Here is an 18,277-nt window from a genome sequence, read left to right on the forward strand (position 1 = left end):
GCACTCGCGTCACCTATTTCAAACGATCAAATAATTATCTAAGTAACAAACTTGATGCAGCTCTGTTTATCTTAGTGCATTGCCCCTAAAAGTGTGGTACAGGTAATAGTGGTAAAGGGGCTCTCTCTAGTGGTCTTCAAATGAAACACTGCCCAAGCAGTTCAGTTGTATTTATCTTTTATGCATAAATATGTTTGCCTTTCACTTATAAAACCAGTTTGTTGACCACAGGCGTGTATAATCTATAGTTTTTCCTCATAACAGTTGGACTATTTTAATGGTATTTCATTTTCCAGTAATACAACTTTTCAATTCCCTCGGGTTAATGTTAATCCTTACATTAGCACTTGGGGTTTTTTGGGTGGTACTTTGTGTAAAAAGTTTGCCAACAACCCCATTTAGATGCAAAAGCAATTTTTCAACCACTTAACATGCCCTAAACACCTTTTTATATTTTGAGACAATACAAATGGCCAGTCTCATCAACATACTCCTTAATAAAAGTGCATTCAATAGCTGCTTGATATGGGTTTAACCCAGTCTGTCTAAAATGTGATGCATTTTGATGAAAACCTACAGACAGGTCCATGAGTTGTCAAGCTTTTATTATTCTTATTACTGATCCGAGGCATCAGCCCGCAAGTCCATTCTGTGATTTGAAATAATATCGCCTTAATGCAGTTGCTGAGAAGCGAGAAGCCTGACCTTTGCAAAGGCCTCAGAGTGTTTGGGTGTTAATAAAAAAAATTTAAAAAAAAAAAAAAAAAAAAAAAAAAAAAGAGTTTTCTTTGCGCGCACCAATGTGTTTAGGGGCCTCCAGAGTCATGACATTCATAACAAACTGGTTTGAATCCAACATGTGAATGAATGAACTGGTGCTTCGAGTTAGTTATGAAAGAGGAGGAGGTTCCAGTTTCCCATGGAGTGGGTAATGGAGGTCTTTTTCCAGCTTGATGAACAAGGCCCGGGGCATCATCGCTCATAACAAACAGATGTTATCTCAACTCAAAGTGGCTGTAGTGCTCCTTTATTTCCTTAAAGGGATATTTAAAGGTCAGTTAAATAATAATCAGATGATCTGACAAAGCACAGTACTTGCTCTCTTTACATGTAGCTGACATCTGCTGCCACCAAGAGGCCAACCAGCGAGACAGCAACTAGTTGAGAATACATGTAGGCTGAGGTTGAACGAAAACAAGGATGCAAAGTTCACCACATAATTCCAAATAAATTTATTTTGTTTATTTGTCCACTGTACAAAGCAAGCATGGAATCCACAGGACAGCTGGAGATGCCGAAAGGATGTTCCATCAAAAATAAGAGCGAAAATGACCTGGAAGTAAAAGAGAGGGCAGTGGGAGTTGAGATAAGTATAAAGTTATTAAGTTATTAATTACCTGTGAAATACCATCACTAGCTTTAATAATAAACTCTTTTAAGTAAACAGGTGACGTGTAAAATATCACATAGAACGTCATATGAGGCAATAGCGTATTGCATGAATGCTGTTTTTAGACCGCAAGGCTGCGTGACGTCAGCATGGCAAACCGGAAGGGGGTCAACATAGAAGTGCCCTCGCATACAACCCATGTTAGTACTGCTTGTTTTTTGCCGGTAATCTTTCAAAAAAGAACATGCCGAGTAAACACTGTCGCTATGGAACTTGTAGAAATGACTCTAGACATTATGACATATGAAGGATGTTTTCTTTATACGTTTCCCGAAGCCAAAAACTCAGAGGAAAAAATGTGAACAATGGATCAACTTGTGCAGATGTCCAGAAGACCAGTTTAACGCAAGCAAGGTGAAACCATTCACCTTCATATGCAGTAATAATTTTGTTGGGGGCCATGATCCTACAGATGACAATGCCTGCTACAGCCTGCCCCGAAGAGGTAAGCCATTTTGATATTTTTACTTATTTTTTAGCGTGGCGTTTTGCCGTGCTGCTTCTCACAATGAATGACCTGAAAAAATTTAAAATGGTATCTGACCGCCACACACACAAAAAAAAAACTTTAGTAAGGGGGAAGTGTAAATGAATTATAAAATTAAGAAATGAAATAAACTGTATTCGTTGGCTGTCACTGAGTAGCATTTGCGATCGCTACACAAAAATAGCAATATAAATTACCCCCAAGAACGATCAGAGACGTAAGACAACCAGAAGATATGATATATAAGAAAGACAGGGCATATAGTGGTAAAGGATAGCTTGTTGAAACATGAAAATGTCATTGTCAGTGGTTTAAGGCAATGCACACAAGAAAAAGGTGTCGATAAAAAAGCTACCTCTGGATCAGGACGGCTCTTTTTCACGTCTTATTCAGTTCTCGACACTCAAGCCATCACTTTAACTGAACATTTGTATGTTCTTCCACATTTTTACCAGTGAATTTGGCACCAGTGACAATTTTCGGACCGAATAGGTAGGTTTAGCTCAGTAAACATCTCGTTCTTACACGATTTACATGCATCTACCATGAGGGACAAACGCAAGCTTGATCCCCCTCTAGCAACAGTTGCTAACGACATGAATATTAATGCACAAAGGTGATGTGTGGTACGCTATTGAACAAGAACAAAAGTGAACAATGGTAAGTAGGAAAAACTCGCCTGCCTGGCATGATATTTTCATCTCCTTATTAGCTTGATGCAAAACAGCAACACTGATCCATCCTCTTTTGTTTAATGACTGAAGGAGAATCTGGTGAATATTTTGGAGTCTTGTGCGACTGCACATGATCAGTTTTGCTTCATTCTTCTCCATGTAATTGGTAAAAAAAATTGTGAAAACCACACTGCGTCAGCGGGGAAAAAAAACATGCTAACCAACAACATCTGAGAACAAGCGTCTCTTATCTACTTAGACAAGGCGCAGCATTTTCCTGTGACAGTCCGTCTTAAGAGTGCGCCAACTTACAAGCTTTGTGTTGAGGCAAAACATGAAACTTGCAATTCAAGGTAGCCCTGTACAGTATATGCGTCAAGAAAATGTACCAGCAAGATACAATATTTCACATAAGATGAGTGGTGAGTGTGAATCAACTCGTTCCATATTTTTCTATACAGACAAACTGGTGACTAAAGTCAAGTGTTGGGCCATACCACGGGGGAGGTCTACTCCAACGCTTTGACGATGGCTTCATGAGCGTCTATGCTGATTTGGACCTCTGCTCTCGCCACCTCGTCGGATGTGCCGGCCAGGTCAGCCTGGGCTTTCTCCAGACCCGCCTTGGCAGCCTGCGAGGAGCAAGAATGGAGAGTTGAAAGCAGAATGGAGATGAATAAAAATTCACTAATAGTGCTGGGAAATATAAGTATGAACATGCTATCATTCCATCTCAAAACTGGATACAGATTTCATTAAACAATTGGCCACTGAAATAAAACAAATACATAGACGACACAGAACACCGCAACTGTGCAAATTGTGAAAAATGTTTACAGTTATTTTCAATATGATGAATTAATTTGCACATTATACTACACTGTAGGGGTGTGACAAAATATCGTAAAGGTGATATATCGTGATACTTTGTATCCCAAAAGGTTATCGATATGCACCTGCCAAGAATCGAGATATTGGTTTAAAAAGGTGTCAGTGTTAAAAAAAAAAAAAAAAAAAAAAAAAAGGAACCAACAAGTTGCTATCAAAATCTTCAACTATAATAGTGTCTCAGTTAACTCTATGGCTGCCATTGATGACGCTCGACGCCCAATCCATTTAGACTGGGAGGGTCGAACGAACGTTTATTCATTCGAAACCAGAGCATTCACAGTCACTCTTTCTGATTTTCAGGCCATTTACAAGTCAATTTCTGTTCATTTTAGTGCATTTACAGGTCGCTTCCTGTTGCGTTTGAGTCACTGCCTATTTATTTGGGAGATTCATCGGCCACTTCCTGTTCCGTAACCCAAAATCAACAGGAAATCCCCCGGAATCAACAGCAAGTGACTCAAAATCAATAAAGTAATGATCTGAAATGCCCCAAAATTACCTCGTTGCCTACCTAGCATTGGCAGCCACTGATGGTTCATTCGCTGCCACCCTCCCAGTTCAAATGGATTGGATGTCTACTAGAGCTGGGAATCTTTGGGCACCTAACGATTCGATTACGATTACGATTACGATTCAGAGGCTCCGATTCGATTATAAAACGATTATTGATGCACCCCCCTCCTTTTTTTTTTTTTTTTTTTTTTTAATGTTTTGTACATTAGTTCCAAAATTGTTCAAAAATACTCTCAGTCTAAACCAAACTACTATTTCAGTATCAAGTTAACATATAGCAGTAAACAAATATACAAAAATAACAGTAAATAAAAAAACTCCAGTCCCCATTCCGTATCAGCAGCTTTTAACTACATTCAGTTAATTTATTGTTGTCAATCAACCGTTAAAGTTGTTAAAATTGCTCCCGTTATTCCATAATTTCCCTTTTGTCTACTTTCGACATGTGAAAGTTTTAAAACTATTTTAAAGATAGATTCAAGTCAATATTTTACCGATTTAGGAGTATTTTAGATAAAAAGTTAATTAGGTTTGCTTGGAAGGTTCGCTACAACAGCCTTGCAGGGAAGTGTACTGCTTTAAGATGGCGGCCGTTTACTAACGCCCGCATCTAGCTTTTTGTAGATGTGCTGCTAACGCTACCGAATCTATATTGCATCTAGTCCTATTTAAATGATATCTACCGTAACATTATATGGAAGTACTTTGTAGCAGCTTTTCGGCAGCAGTCAGGTATGTTGTTGTGTTTTTTTATCTTGTGGCATGAGTTGAGCTAGAGCCGTGAGTTGAGGCTCTAGAATGAGAAGCATGATGTTTAGCTACTCTCGCTCCGCTCTCATTACGTCCCGAAGACCGCGCGGCGCGCTGAGTGTGTTGTACTTCCGCTTTACTTGGCATATTTCAATAATCGGAATTTGGATGTTTGTGAATCGTTCTCGAATCTTCCACGGCCGAATCGCGAATAATCTAAGAATCGGAAATTTTGCACACCTCTAATGTCTACTAGTGGTAAACTCATTCAAATTCACAACAGAAGCCTGTTTTTCTGTTTATTAGTCGTTTTGTAGAATATCTTAGGTTGATTTCCTGACCAATGTATCGATAATCGTTGTATCGCCATATCGTGAGATCATCGTTATCGTAAGCTTTGTATCGCAAATTGTATCGTATCGTGAGGTACCAAGAGGTTCCCACTCCTACTATACTATGAATTAAAGTAATAGAGGGGCTTCTTAAAAACTAGTAAAAAGCTTTAAAAGGATTCAAAAATATCTTTAATAGCTTTGAAAATATATATGAAATAACTCCTACCCATCATACATATATGCTCATACAACCAATCACCTTCAAAAAGGAACAGAGGACTAGGTGGAAGGTGAATTGTGACGGAAATCGGCTGGAGAAAAATCAGAAGTGCCGCGTTCGTTCTGAAAGCTCCATTTGTCACAGTAGCGATTAGAAAGTAGAAATGCCAAACATGGCTGCAAGTTAAAGGTCTCCCAGTAGGGATTTGACACATCTGCTATAACTCAACAGTGAGTGACCTTTCCCTCCTTATTAGCAACGTGGCCTCATGTGCATTGTTGCCGCACACTCAAAGAAGGGGGTGGGCATGGAGAGGAAGCTTATTTAGTCCTTCAGAATCAAGTTAATAGTGATGTTGCCCAAGGTCAAAAACGAGGCGGGGTTAAAATCGCAGTGGAGCATTAACAAGCCTGACATTTAAACGGTCAAGTTTAACTGCGAAGACTACCCGATGGGTCGTCACCAACAACTCAACGGACCAAAATTAGAGCTAATTAGAAATCTAGCACAGGTTCACCGAATGCTTTCTACCACCAAAGAGTATATCCCTGCTGGGAAGCGCACCAGAATAAAGAGGTTGTTATGAACGTCTCAACAACATAGATGAGGACAGCCCATTCCTCAAATCTAATTACAACAACCCAAATCTATAATAGGAATCGACTTGCTCACAACGGACTCCATTTTTCCCAGAAAGAAGCAGTTTTCTATTTTAAGAATGTCAGGCTTTATCACTATTTCTGGACACAATGAAAACCCTTCTACAACAACAGTATAGTTTCATTTTGTAGAGTAAATACTGATATTTGCAAATTTTGGGACAAAACATGCTTAAAATTGTGTTTTCGATCTGGGTCAGATTTTTTTTTTTAAACTTGGATTTAAGCATAACCACAAACTGTCAGGCCACCTAGATCCTTTTTTCCCGTCAAGCACAAACTTTCGCCAAGGTTTGTGTGTGGCACCAAGCGAGTACACTGGGAGGGGCTGACTGTTCCACAGTGATCATGGCATCGTGCAGACTTGCTAGCCTTGTGGACACGTGAAGCTTGCCGAAGGTTTGGTCGGAGGGAGGTCTTAGTGTGTCCTTTCAATCATGCGCATTGATCATAAGATGTAAAGTTAGTGTGCATTGAAAAAATGAAACGGCAACTAGAATTAGTTCACTAGCATCAGCTAGCTGACCGTCATTAAGTCGGAAGTCACGTGCTCGTTCTTAATATTGGTCGCTTGGGGTGACACTGCCATTTATGGGTGACATTTCACCAGCCATCCCAATCACAAACTAAAGGGGAAATTCAGCATTTTTGATATTAGGCTTAATATTCGAGTTAGTGGGGGTTTAATTAGTCGGCGGAGTGGATTTCAACATGTTCTGTGCAGTTTGTCAGTTATTTTTTAGTTTCAGGGCTTTAGGGTGACTAAGCTAGCGCGAGTCTATGGTGCCTGCTTAGTAGGGGTGCACTGTATCCATTTTTTGAAACCGATACCGATATCGTTAACTTCCTGCTCCTCAAAGCCGATACCAATATCGATAACCGATAATAAAGGTATAATTTTGAAAATGTATAACCTGAGTTTTTGAACACCTGGAGGTTTTAAAAAAATTGTGGTGGATTCAACATAGATTTGCCTTTGATCTCATCAGATTTTTTATAATGACATGAACAAAACAGTGCGTTTCACTTCTGCACTGCCCGACAGCCAGCTAAGAATGAATGCACTTCCATAAAGCACAAGGCTTGGTCTTTTCTTGCTTTCATGGGAAGACACTCGTCTTAATATTGTGAAAGTACAACAAAAAAATACACATATTCAATACTCAATATACAACAAACTGCACAATGCGGAAACGTAACAAAGCATTCACGACTGTAAATGCTACCGCTAGACACTGCAATGCGTAAGTGATTGAACCAAACTACTGTAACAAAAAATAGGTGCATTGAATTATTCTGACCAGCAGGTGGGAGCAATGCCCCGCAAATGGTCAACTGATTTCCCATACTATTGTGTAAACTGCAAAGCCAGAACAGTACATATTATCGGTCCTATTATAAATGTTATTGGATTTATCGGGATGAAGTCATAATTCTTATTATTGGACCGATAATTATCGGACCAATAATTATCGTGCACCAGTACTGCTTAGCATGCCAAAAAAAATTATATTAAGCGGCATGGAAAATGAATGAATGAATGAATGAATAGCTAAATATATTCAAAATGGAGAACATTGTTAGCAATACCCATGCGGCCAAAAAATTTCACAACAAATTGCTGTAATTCATTTCATTATGCAGGAGTGTTTTTCTAGATGTGTATTTTAACCACAGAGTGCTTCGGTCATTCGTGCTCAGTCAGCTGCTTTCGTTCCCACAAAAAACAAAAATCAGCGGTGAAAAACTGATGTGATATCACTCCGCCCTGCTTGCCTAGACAGCCTGTTCCATGCAGAGCTGCTGGATCACAAATGTTGCTATTCATACTACAATTATTGACATGTAATTGTAAGTTTTAATAACTTCATCCTGAAAACATAGCCAACACTATTAATTGTATGGTTCATCGGTGATTCTCATGCGTGCATATGCTATTTTTTATCGGTATGCTAATCAGGAATCATTGATTTGCGCTAGCTTAACCACTCTGCAGACCTGAAACTACCAAATAACTAACAAACTGCACTGAATTTGTTGAAATCAACTCCGAGTAATTAAACCCCCGCTAACTCGAAGATTAAGCTTTAGTTCAAAAATCCTGTACTTCCCCCTAAAGCCAATCAGCGAAAAATGACAAAACTTTTTAGTAATTCTTTTACAGTGTTTCCCACAGGATTTTAGGAGACTGTGGTGGGAGGCTCTCTGACCATAGGATTTTTTGAAACTGTGGTGGTGGGCTGCATCGGAGTTGGACAGCCACACCATGTCGTGCAACGGCGAATTTTTTTTTTTTCCCATTATTTTTTTCCCCCCAAGAAGAACCATAACAAAGATATATTTGAAATATTTCATTAGCTAGGCTAATGTTATAGCTCTCAGCTACGGTACATGTATGTAAAATGCGTTGCTGATTACAGCTACGTTACCCTATGTAATAATGCGACTTTTTTTCTCGTAGCAATAGTACGACTTACATCTCGTAGTGACTCAGGGTTGGCAACCCAAACTGTTGAAAGAGCCATATTTGACACCACCCCCCCCCCCCCCAAAAAAACTGATACAGTATGTCTGGAGCAGCAAAAAATTAAAAGCCTTGTACAAGCCTTATAATTATCAATACTAGCTATATTAGCCTACTATAAAAATGAATAAGTTGGCTAGAAATACATAATTAGCCTTCATGATTAAATGTTTATTTTCCCTGCAGTGGATCCTATAGCGCACCACGTGACTACTCTGTTGTACGATGACACCACAAGTTTAACTTCATTACAATATTAATGAATTGAAAGAATGTTTGTATCGTGTTTGTCCTCCTAGAAATCCTATTAAAACAAAAAATATATTTCCCTCCCCCATCTTTTTCCAAAAAAAAAAAAAAAAAAAACCTCCGAAGCAGCACTAAAGAGCCGCATGCGGCCCAAGAGCCGCGGGTTTCAGACCGCCGTCGTAGCCCTCCTTTTTCCTTTTTATTTGACCCTCATAAGTACTAAATTACCACAACAATAACAGTCCTTCTGTCAACTGACCCATTTACAGGACTGGGGGAATTCTAATGGCCGTGTAAAGTTTTTCTTTCTTTCGGTGAGAAGGTGAATAGTTTTTTCCCCGTTGTTCGTGAACTAAATTTCCACACAAACGCACATCGAGGTACCATTAACTTAGCAAGGAGAGGTATGAGAGTCATTTTTCGAGTGTCCCAGAGCTCGCGAAATTGGGGGGGGGCGGGGGGGCGCATTTATCCAACTTTCGTCAGCCGTAATTGTCTGAAGTTGGCGCGTCGGTGTTGTGCCGAAAAATAGCCACTCCACGCGAAATGTCCCCCCGACGGGAGCGCCCACACGTCACTCGTACAAACAGCCTTTTCTTACCAATCGATGGACATGGAAACGACGTTACTGTACCGTGAATATGTATCATTTCACTCTGCTTGAACTAATAAATACTTTACTGTGACCAACGCTCTGAAAATAGAGCAAGGCTTTATTTTGGGCCCCGCCTCTCTGCGCAAGTTCAATCAAATTTTGCTTTCCGTCCAAGACGGCCGTCCACCGCTCACTTTCGCCGAAAAGTCCGATCCAAACTATTGTAATGCCCCGGATATGGGGAAGAAGGAGAGAAGTCTGTATTTGCTTACCCACTTGATTGTGGTAACAATAATAAAGAAAAACAATAACAAAATAACAGCGGGCTGCTACGACATGCGACCGCTATCTCTCGCTATCTCGCTCGTTCTCCCATTCTTCCTACTCGTTCCCCTTGCGTCTCTTAAATGAATAAATAAATAAATAAATAAAATACTACTCTAAAATGCTGCTCTCACTCGCGCGGTTAGTAGAGTGGAGTGGGCTACAGCTGTGTAATCGGCTGACTGACGCATCTGATTAGTATCTTTTGTTTTTTTTTCCGGCGGGGGGGGGGGGGGGGGGGGGGGGGCGCAAACGAGACTGTGGCGGGCCCAAACGAGACTGTGGCGGGCCGCCACAGTCTCTTTCATTGGTGGGAAACACTGCTTTTAGACTTCAGACGGAGAAAGTCTTCATTTCAGCTATGTGTGTGTGCGCGTGTTCCCGCATGCGCATAATATTTGTGCTCATATAGTGTCTGTACTACTTTCGCTTCTCATATACAGTGTTAACTTGATGTAAAGCATAATATATTAACATTGGTAACTAGAGCTGGGAATCTTTGGGCACCTAACGATTCGATCACGATTCAGAGGCTCCGATTCGATTATAAAACGATTATTGATGCACCCCCCTCCTTTTTTTTTTTTTTTAAATGTTTTGTACATTAGTTCCAAAATTGTTCAAAAATCCTAAACCAAACTACTATTTCAGTATCAAGTTAACATATAACAGTAAACAAATTTACAAAAATAACAGTAAATAAAAAAACTCCAGTCCCCATTCTGTATCAGCAGCTTTAAAGTGCCTGTGACACGAAAAAGCATGTTTATTTCATAATACACGCGGTATTTTATGCTCCTGAATAGAGCTGAAACGAATACTCGAGCAACTCGAGTTTAAAAACTGATCCGAGTAATTTTATTCACCTCGAGTAATCGTTTATTTTGACAGCTCTAAGCATCACGTTTCGCTCGGACTACTTTTAATGCGGGACAACGCGCTGACGTCACGTGCGTAGAGGAAGAAGCAATAAAAAAAATATAAAAAACATTTCCGCAGCCGACAGCCGCTCCAAACTACGCCGACGTTGCTAAAAACTAGTCCGCGTGATGTTAAGTTGGTAGCAGGTAGCATCTGAGGAGTCTCATAGAGCTCACATGTGTTGAACTAGATGCAATATGATAGACTCGGCCCCTTCTGGGCAGCATTAATAAACAGCGGCCATCTTAAAGCAGTAGAGCGCTAAGCGCTAATAAAGAGCGCTAAGCGCTAAAAAATAGGATTAACGTTACTGTCTGAGTCACTAGCTCACGTAACGTTAGCCCTGCGGAGGGCTAGGTTTCTATTCATTATGACCACTTTCGATGCGTGGCTAACGTGTCTTACATACAGGCTTTAACATAACATAGCTTTGTGGAGTGATAAGGGTGTAAAATAAAAACTCAATAATGCTAACTATCAATTTTAGCTTAGTAGTCATTGCTGGATAAAACACCAAGTAGCACTGGTCACTAATGTGCTCCAATACAGCCTGTATCATACATTTATCTTGAACACTGCAAAAACACAAAATCCTATCAGGACTTAGAGTTTAGAGTAGCGTAAAACTTAACTAGAACTTAAAAATGGCTTGACACAAATAGAAATTCAATTGAAACAGGTGGGAAAAAATCCTAACTTTTAAGTGATGTGTGTTATCAAGCGTAATGGCATTTTTAGGTATAAATATATATATATTTTAATAAGATCTAAAGGTTTTTTGAGTGAAAGGAGTGAATTTGTCTTTTTTTTAATTCTAGTTACATCTGAGATGCAATTGTTGACTGTTTTCAACAATATACATCGAAAATAAAGCCATTGATTGACTGAAAATGGTTCAAGATTAGATGAAATGTCTTGTTTTCTCATGTATATTTATAATTGCTTTTCACCTAAAAATATATTTGTTTTATCCGATTACTCGATTAATCGATAGAATTTTCAGTCGATTACTCGATTACTAAAATATTCGATAGCTGCAGCCCTACTCCTGAATTATATGGACCGCTTGGATGTGTGTGGAGGCGATCGCTATATTTATTTAGTTTTTTGAATCCCGCGCCAGGAAAATTAGTGACTTCCGGCTTCGGTCTTGCATTGAGGAGGAGGGCGCTGTGACGTGTACGGTAGAAGACGTCCTCTTCACTATACAGCGTACTGTTGTGTATGGGGACGAATGATTCAGCTGATTTTGCGGATTAATACGTTTATTTTTCGCATCACGCCAGCCAAACGGCTGCAGAAAAATCATTCTGTATGAGGCAGAGGCGTATGCGCCTTTTTGGAGTTTCAAAAGGTTCCCATTCACCGTGGATATTTACTGTGGGACCATTGGACTTACGAGGAAGTGAGTAAACATCTTGTTTTGTATTATGTCAAATACGAATACAGTGATTACAAAGTAAACACTACAAACTTCCTTTAAATGAAGGACTACTTACGTTTGATCATTGATAGGCATGTAAAAAGCTGTCCTAATGGTCATTAGCAGAAGCCCGTTAGCTGCACAACAACTCCAGCCACCCTCCTCTGGGGAACGAACTGTAAATTGCTCTCCGCCGGGCGGTTTGCCGATCCGCGACGACAATAGACAACCGGGTCGTCATGTCAAATAATCCAGGATAGTTACGTGTGATTTTCCGCTTTGAAGACTTTGAAACATCACTCGGTTCGGGTTAGCATGTCGGCTAGCTGTCACGCCTTCTGGTTTGTTTACATTCTCCGAAGCCGGGGAAGGGAAATGACATATGTCCGATTTAGGTGTCATAAAATATAGTTCGGGAGGTGCGACAGTAAAGGTGAAGTCGACAGTTTTGACCATTATGGAGTAATTTTGCCATGTCGTCCTGAATAAATGCATTTTTATTATTTCATATTCCATTCAGCACAAGACTGTTATTTGTCATGACCATGCCATTTATTTAGCAATTGGGGAAAATACTTGGATAAAAAGAATATCCTGTAAAAATATTGAAGTAAAGAGACAGAAACAATGACATTTTGTCGCTCTCTTCGTCGCGTTTTCCTCATTGTGAATAGTTCCCCCTCGACGGGCTGACTGGTCCTCCTCAAGCCATTTATATAGCTATTGAGGAAAAATACTTGGATAAAAAGAATATCCTGTAAAAATATTGAAGTAAAAAGACAGAAACAATGACATTTTGCTGCTCTCTTCATCGCGTTTTCCTCATTGTGAATAGTTCCCCCTCGACGGGCTGACTGGTCCTTCTCAAGCCATTTATATAGCTATTGGGGAAAAATACTTGGATAAAAAGAATATCCTGTAAAAATATTGGAGTAAAGAGACAGAAACAATGACATTTTGCTGCTCTCTTCGTCGCGTTTTCCTCGTTCTGAATAGTTCTCCCTCGACGGGCTGACTGGTCCTTCTCAAGCCATTTATATTGCTATTGGGGAAAAATACTTGGATAAAAAGAATATCCCGTAAAAATATTGGAGTAGAGAGACTGAAACAATGACATTTGGCGGCTTTCTTCGTCGCGTTTTCCTCGTTCTGAATAATTCCCCCTCAATGGGCTGAATAGTAAAATCGATGAGACCAGTCTACCGCTGACGTCATCCACCTGTTGGGGACGCTAAAGCCCTATAATGGTAGGCGTGGCTAACTGGCAGATTAAAAGGCTAATTTCTCGTCATCTGTGCTTTGCTAAATTGTTGTATATAGTCGAATCGTCTCAAAATATGATTCTGATTCACATAATAATGCCATTTAAGACTTTTTTTCTCGTGTCGTATGCTCTTTAAACTACATTCAATGAATTTAATGTTGTGAATCAACTGTTACAGTTGTTAAAATTGCTCCCGTTATTCCATAATTTCCCTTCTGTCTACTTTTGAGCAAAGTTTTAAAACTATTTCATCATTAAAGATAGATTCAAGACAAGATTCTGCCGATTTAGGAGTATTTTAGATAAAGAGTTAATTAGGTTCGTTACAACAGAGCCTTCTAGAAAGGTCTACTGCTTTAAGATGGCAGCTGTTTACTTACGCTGGAAAGTCTGTCATTTCATATCTCTGTTCAATAATACATGTTCTAACACCGACTTCGTCTGTCATTTTGCATCTAGTTCTACAAATATATGATATCTACTGTAGCCGTATGTTTGTAGCAACTAGCAACTTGGCGTTGTTTGTAGCGGCTGTCAGCCGCAGTTAGGTATGATTTTTCTTTTTTTATCTAGCAGCATGAGTTGAACATGATATTTACTCTCGGTCTGTTCCTCAATGCGTCCCAAAGACCGCGCTGACTGTGTTTTACTTCTGCTTTACCTGGTATAATTCAATAATCGGAATTCGGATATTTGTGAACCGTTCTCGAATCATCCACGGCCGAATCGCGAATAATCTAAGAATCGGAAATTTCGCACGCCTCTATTGGTAGCAAAGGTTATTCATTAAAAATAGTTTACAAACAAACACAGGTTAAATGTGTTTCTTGCTTTTTTTTCTTTTTCTTAAACTCACAGTAATATCCAGCTGGTCCAGAGGCACAGCCTCCTCAGCTAGCAGCTGCACTGAAGAATCGGCGTTGACTGTTACAGACCCACTGCTCACTACATAAAATACACGTGTGGAAAAAATGAATTTATGAGGTATAGAAAGTACAATACAAGTTGAGTTAATCGTTATTTGCAATGTCCGACTTACCGAAGTATTTAGCTGCAGAGCCGTCATCGTTAAAGACCGTGACGACGCCGGGCCGGAGCACTTGCAATGTCGGCACATGGGCAGGCAGTATACCAAATGCTCCAGTGAGTGTGGGTACATCCACCTGCTTTACGCTTGCCTCTTTGAAGAACACCTGCAAATAAAACAAAATTTAATGTCACAGTCACTTTAATTTAAAAAATAATCTAAATATTGATACAAGAGAATAGGGCAATAGATCCTAGCCGATTTATGAACTAACCTACTTGTCAATTTTATAACACAACTTCAATTTGCCTGTCACATGCATATATTTGTAATATTCCTGTAACCACCCCAGATTAGAGATTAGGCCCGCAGGTATTAAAGACCGACTCAGCCCGATCAATTAACTTGATTTGCAGGCCCGAGCCCAAAACCCCCTGAAATTTTATGTCTTATTTGTAGGCGCTAGCGTGAAAAAAAAATAAAATAAAAATAAAAATTAAAAAAAAAAACGAAAATTTTATTTTTCATTTTCAGGCCCAAACCCGAAACCCCCCCCGAAATGTTATGTTTTATTTGTGAGGACTCAGGAGGAGGAGGAAATGCGGGGATGCGATGGGTGGTTGCGTTTCATGTGATCACATTTCAATTCAATTCGATGACGGTACACAAGAAAGCCCGCAAACAGTTTGCGAAGACATTTAAACAAAGCACATGGATTACTGGAAACATGTCCTATAGTCTGATGAGATGGGCAGGCTTTCTTCTTGTGTACCATCTTCAGAAGAGGCTTCCCCCTGGGGTGACAGCCATGCACATCAATTTGATGTAGAGTACTAAGCACTAACAGGCTGACCCCCCACCTCTTCAATCTGCAGCAATGCTGACAGCCCTTCTGTAACGAATCACATGACATTTTGGAGGGAAAGTGAAAAGCAGTACTCAATTTGGACATTTAGGGATGTGCATTTTTTTTTTCATTTTTTGTTGCCAGGGGTTTAAATTAGGGCTGTCAAAATTATCGCGTTAACGGGCGTTAATTAATTTTTTAAATTAATCACGTTAAATAATTTGACGCAATTAACGCAGTAGGCCCGCTCAGACAGATTTAAATGTCAGTACAGTGAAAGGCCAACTTGTTAATTGTGTTTTATGGAGTTTTACCGCCCTCTGCTGGCGCTTGGGTGTGACTTGCATATGTTATGTGGCGTAATGTCGCCCTCTGCTGGCGATTCAGTGCAGCGGATTATTTGGGTTTCGGCGCGCTTTTCTGACGTGATTATATGTCGACGCGAACTCACACTAATAGACAGTGCTATTCAGACTAACTAACGTCCGCATCCAGTATTCAGTGGCAGTTCTCATGGTCCCATCACACTGTTTGTGTCTAATACATGCATCGCTTGTGAGTTATATTCCTCCTTTGTTTATATTCATGACCATTAGATAGTTATTGATGATGTGTATTTGAATTTGTTCACATATATGGTGAAATGCAGTTACATTGTTAGATGCTTGTGAGCTAATTGGCTAGTGCTACTGCTCAAATGGACACGTGTGTGTACATTTTATGTTATTTTGTGATGTGATGTGTTACAAAAATACAAGAAACGTGCTCCTGTCAAAAAGAGATGACTTCAGTAAAGCCCATGCAACTTTGCCACACCGTCTGATTTCTTTTTGGAACTTATGTTCGCTATCTGTCAATTTGTGTACTCAAACACATTGAGGACAGAATAGGGCTACTAGTTTATTTTTTGATTGAAAATTTTACAAATTTTATTAAAACGAAAACATTAAGAGGCGTTTTAATATAACATTTCTATAACTTGTACTAATATTCATTTTTTAAGAACTACAAGTCTTTCTATCCATGTGTAACGGGTACACGCAAGTCCATGTGGAGCGTGGAAACCTCCCTGCCGATTCCTTCATGTAAGGACGCTAGCGGCTGTGCCATTGGCTCGAGCTTATTGGTGCAGTGGTTACCGATCTTGCCTGCCGAGTGGAAGCGTCGTTGGCGCGCGGGGTCGCGTCCCGGCCTAGTCAGAGGTGGGAGCGGAACGCGAGGCGGCGCTGACACAGGGGTTACAATGGTGCCGTGGACCCGGATCAGCAGCGAAGGTTTCGGGGGGTGAGTGTAACGGGTACACGCAAGTCCATGTGGAGCGTGGAAACCTCCCTGCCGATTCCTTCATGTAAGGACGCTAGCGGCTGTGCCATTGGCTCGAGCTTATTGGTGCAGTGGTTACCGATCTTGCCTGCCGAGTGGAAGCGTCGTTGGCGCGCGGAGTCGCGTCCCGGCCTAGTCAGAGGTGGGAGCGGAACGCGGGGCGGCGCTGACACAGGGGTTACAATGGTGCCGTGGACCCGGATCGGCAGCGAAGTTTTCGGGGGGTGAGTGTAACGGGTACACGCAAGTCCATGTGGAGCGGGGAAACCTCCCTGCCGATTCCTTCATGTAAGGACGCTAGCGGCTGTGCCGTTGGCTCGAGCTTATTGGTGCAGTGGTTACCGATCTTGCCTACCGAGTGGAAGCGTCGTTGGCGCGCGGGTTTGCGTCCCGGCCTAGTCAGAGGTGGGAGCGGAACGCGGGGCGGCGCTGACACAGGGGTTACACATGGATCACTTTAACAGAATGTTAATGTTAATGCCATCTTGTTGATTTATTGTTATAATAAACAAATACAGTCCTTATGTACTGTATGTTGAATGTATATATCCATCTTGTCTTATCTTTCCATTCCAACAATAATTTACAGAAAAATATAGCATATTTTATAGATGGTTTGAATTGCGATTAATTGCGATTAATTACGATTAATTAATTTTTAAGCTGTAATTAACTCGATTAAAAATTTTAATCGTTTGACAGCCCTAGTTTAAATATTAACGGCTATATTTTGAGTTATTTTGAAGGGGGAACATTTAACTCTATTATAGAAGCTGCACAGACTACTTTTCATTGTGTCAAAGTTTCATTTTGTCAGTGTTGTCCCATGAAAATATATACTTAAATATATGCAGAAATGCGACGGGCGTACTTTTATGATACACTGTATGTACTTTTTAATGACTCATTCTTTTTGAGCATGGTCCCTTACCTCTGCCACCAATTACTAATGTTTCAGGAGGGACCTTAATTCAAAACTACAGTATAAAACCAGAAGGTTATATTGTCCCAATGAACAACTCAAGGTTAAGGAACTATTATGTCACAAGTCAATAATAATTTAGTTAACAAGGTCACGCCATATTCTTAATAAAAACATGTAAAATAGTATGACATTAAAACAAAAATTTATAGCCTACGTGGTTGAATTATTTTCACTGCAGGTCACCATAAATGAATGGCAGCAAAGTTTACCTAGCTCGGTTAGGCTAACAGTAATGCAGCACTGGAAATTGTGCAATAACCAAAACTAGTGGTAAAACGCATTATAATGTTTGGATGCAAAATAGACACATTACAGACTCTGCTGAATGTGTATGCCTATGCATTTATTCGGATTGTGAGCAAATTGTTCGGCTAATGCGCGCTAGGCCCGGCTAGCCATCCCGACGCCGGGGCTACCTGTGTTGGGGAGGCGAAAGTGAAGGACATCTGCGGGGCACCAGAGGCAGCCTCAGCGTAGCAGCGCGCTTGCCTCAGCACGGGGAGAGAACGGCGGAGAAACCTTGCTGCCATCATGTTGGATATTTTCCGACTTGAACCACGAGTACGTGAACCGCAGAAATCCTCAAGTCCCCAGTCCGTGTGCGCTTGGTGGACAAGGACGTTGACAACCTACCCACAAGGCTTTGCGGCCAAAGAAGACTACTGGGTAATGAAGTCTTATGGTCTTTCAGGCGTAATGATACCGGAAGTAGAGGAACGTTGTTAGCTCGCTTGCTAGCTAGATAGACGGAATAACATAAGATAAATTCGCCGCTAGATGGGGCTAAAATACTGCTACAAACCCCGTGCAGTTCTC

The 18,277-nt window shown here is 40.5% G+C and overlaps 2 protein-coding genes across 2 annotated transcripts in view; one reads left to right on the forward strand and one right to left on the reverse strand.

Moving 5' to 3' along the window:
• Positions 1 to 1,217: 1,217 nt before the first annotated feature.
• Positions 1,218 to 18,124, reverse strand: atp5f1d (ATP synthase F1 subunit delta). The gene is made up of 5 exons (XM_057841455.1): positions 17,878 to 18,124; positions 14,319 to 14,472; positions 14,136 to 14,224; positions 3,109 to 3,243; positions 1,218 to 1,333 (listed from the first exon to the last, which is right to left on the reverse strand). The coding sequence occupies exons 1-4, from the start codon at positions 17,992 to 17,994 to the stop codon at positions 3,121 to 3,123; spliced, it is 483 nt and encodes a 160-aa protein (XP_057697438.1). The 5' UTR covers positions 17,995 to 18,124; the 3' UTR covers positions 1,218 to 1,333; positions 3,109 to 3,120.
• Positions 11,728 to 18,277, forward strand: part of cbarpb (CACN subunit beta associated regulatory protein b) — a 38,925-nt gene continuing 32,375 nt past the window's right edge. Inside the window, exon 1 of the mRNA XM_057841454.1 lies at positions 11,728 to 11,997. The gene's annotated coding sequence lies outside the window, so the exon portion shown is untranslated. The remainder of the gene's footprint in view (positions 11,998 to 18,277) is intronic.

This window comes from Corythoichthys intestinalis, chromosome 7, assembly GCF_030265065.1.
Source record: "Corythoichthys intestinalis isolate RoL2023-P3 chromosome 7, ASM3026506v1, whole genome shotgun sequence".
Taxonomy (NCBI): domain Eukaryota; kingdom Metazoa; phylum Chordata; class Actinopteri; order Syngnathiformes; family Syngnathidae; genus Corythoichthys; species Corythoichthys intestinalis.

Excerpts from the sequence above, each read along its gene's own strand:
- atp5f1d (XM_057841455.1), bottom strand. The coding sequence starts at position 17,994 with ATGATGGCAGCAAGGTTTCTCCGCCGTTCTCTCCCCGTGCTGAGGCAA. Across the intron at positions 14,473-17,877 it reads CTTTCGCCTCCCCAACACAG|GTGTTCTTCAAAGAGGCAAG; the intron begins GTAGCCCCGGCG and ends TTTTATTTGCAG. Across the intron at positions 3,244-14,135 it reads TGGACCAGCTGGATATTACT|GCTGCCAAGGCGGGTCTGGA; the intron begins GTGAGTTTAAGA and ends TGCTCCTCGCAG.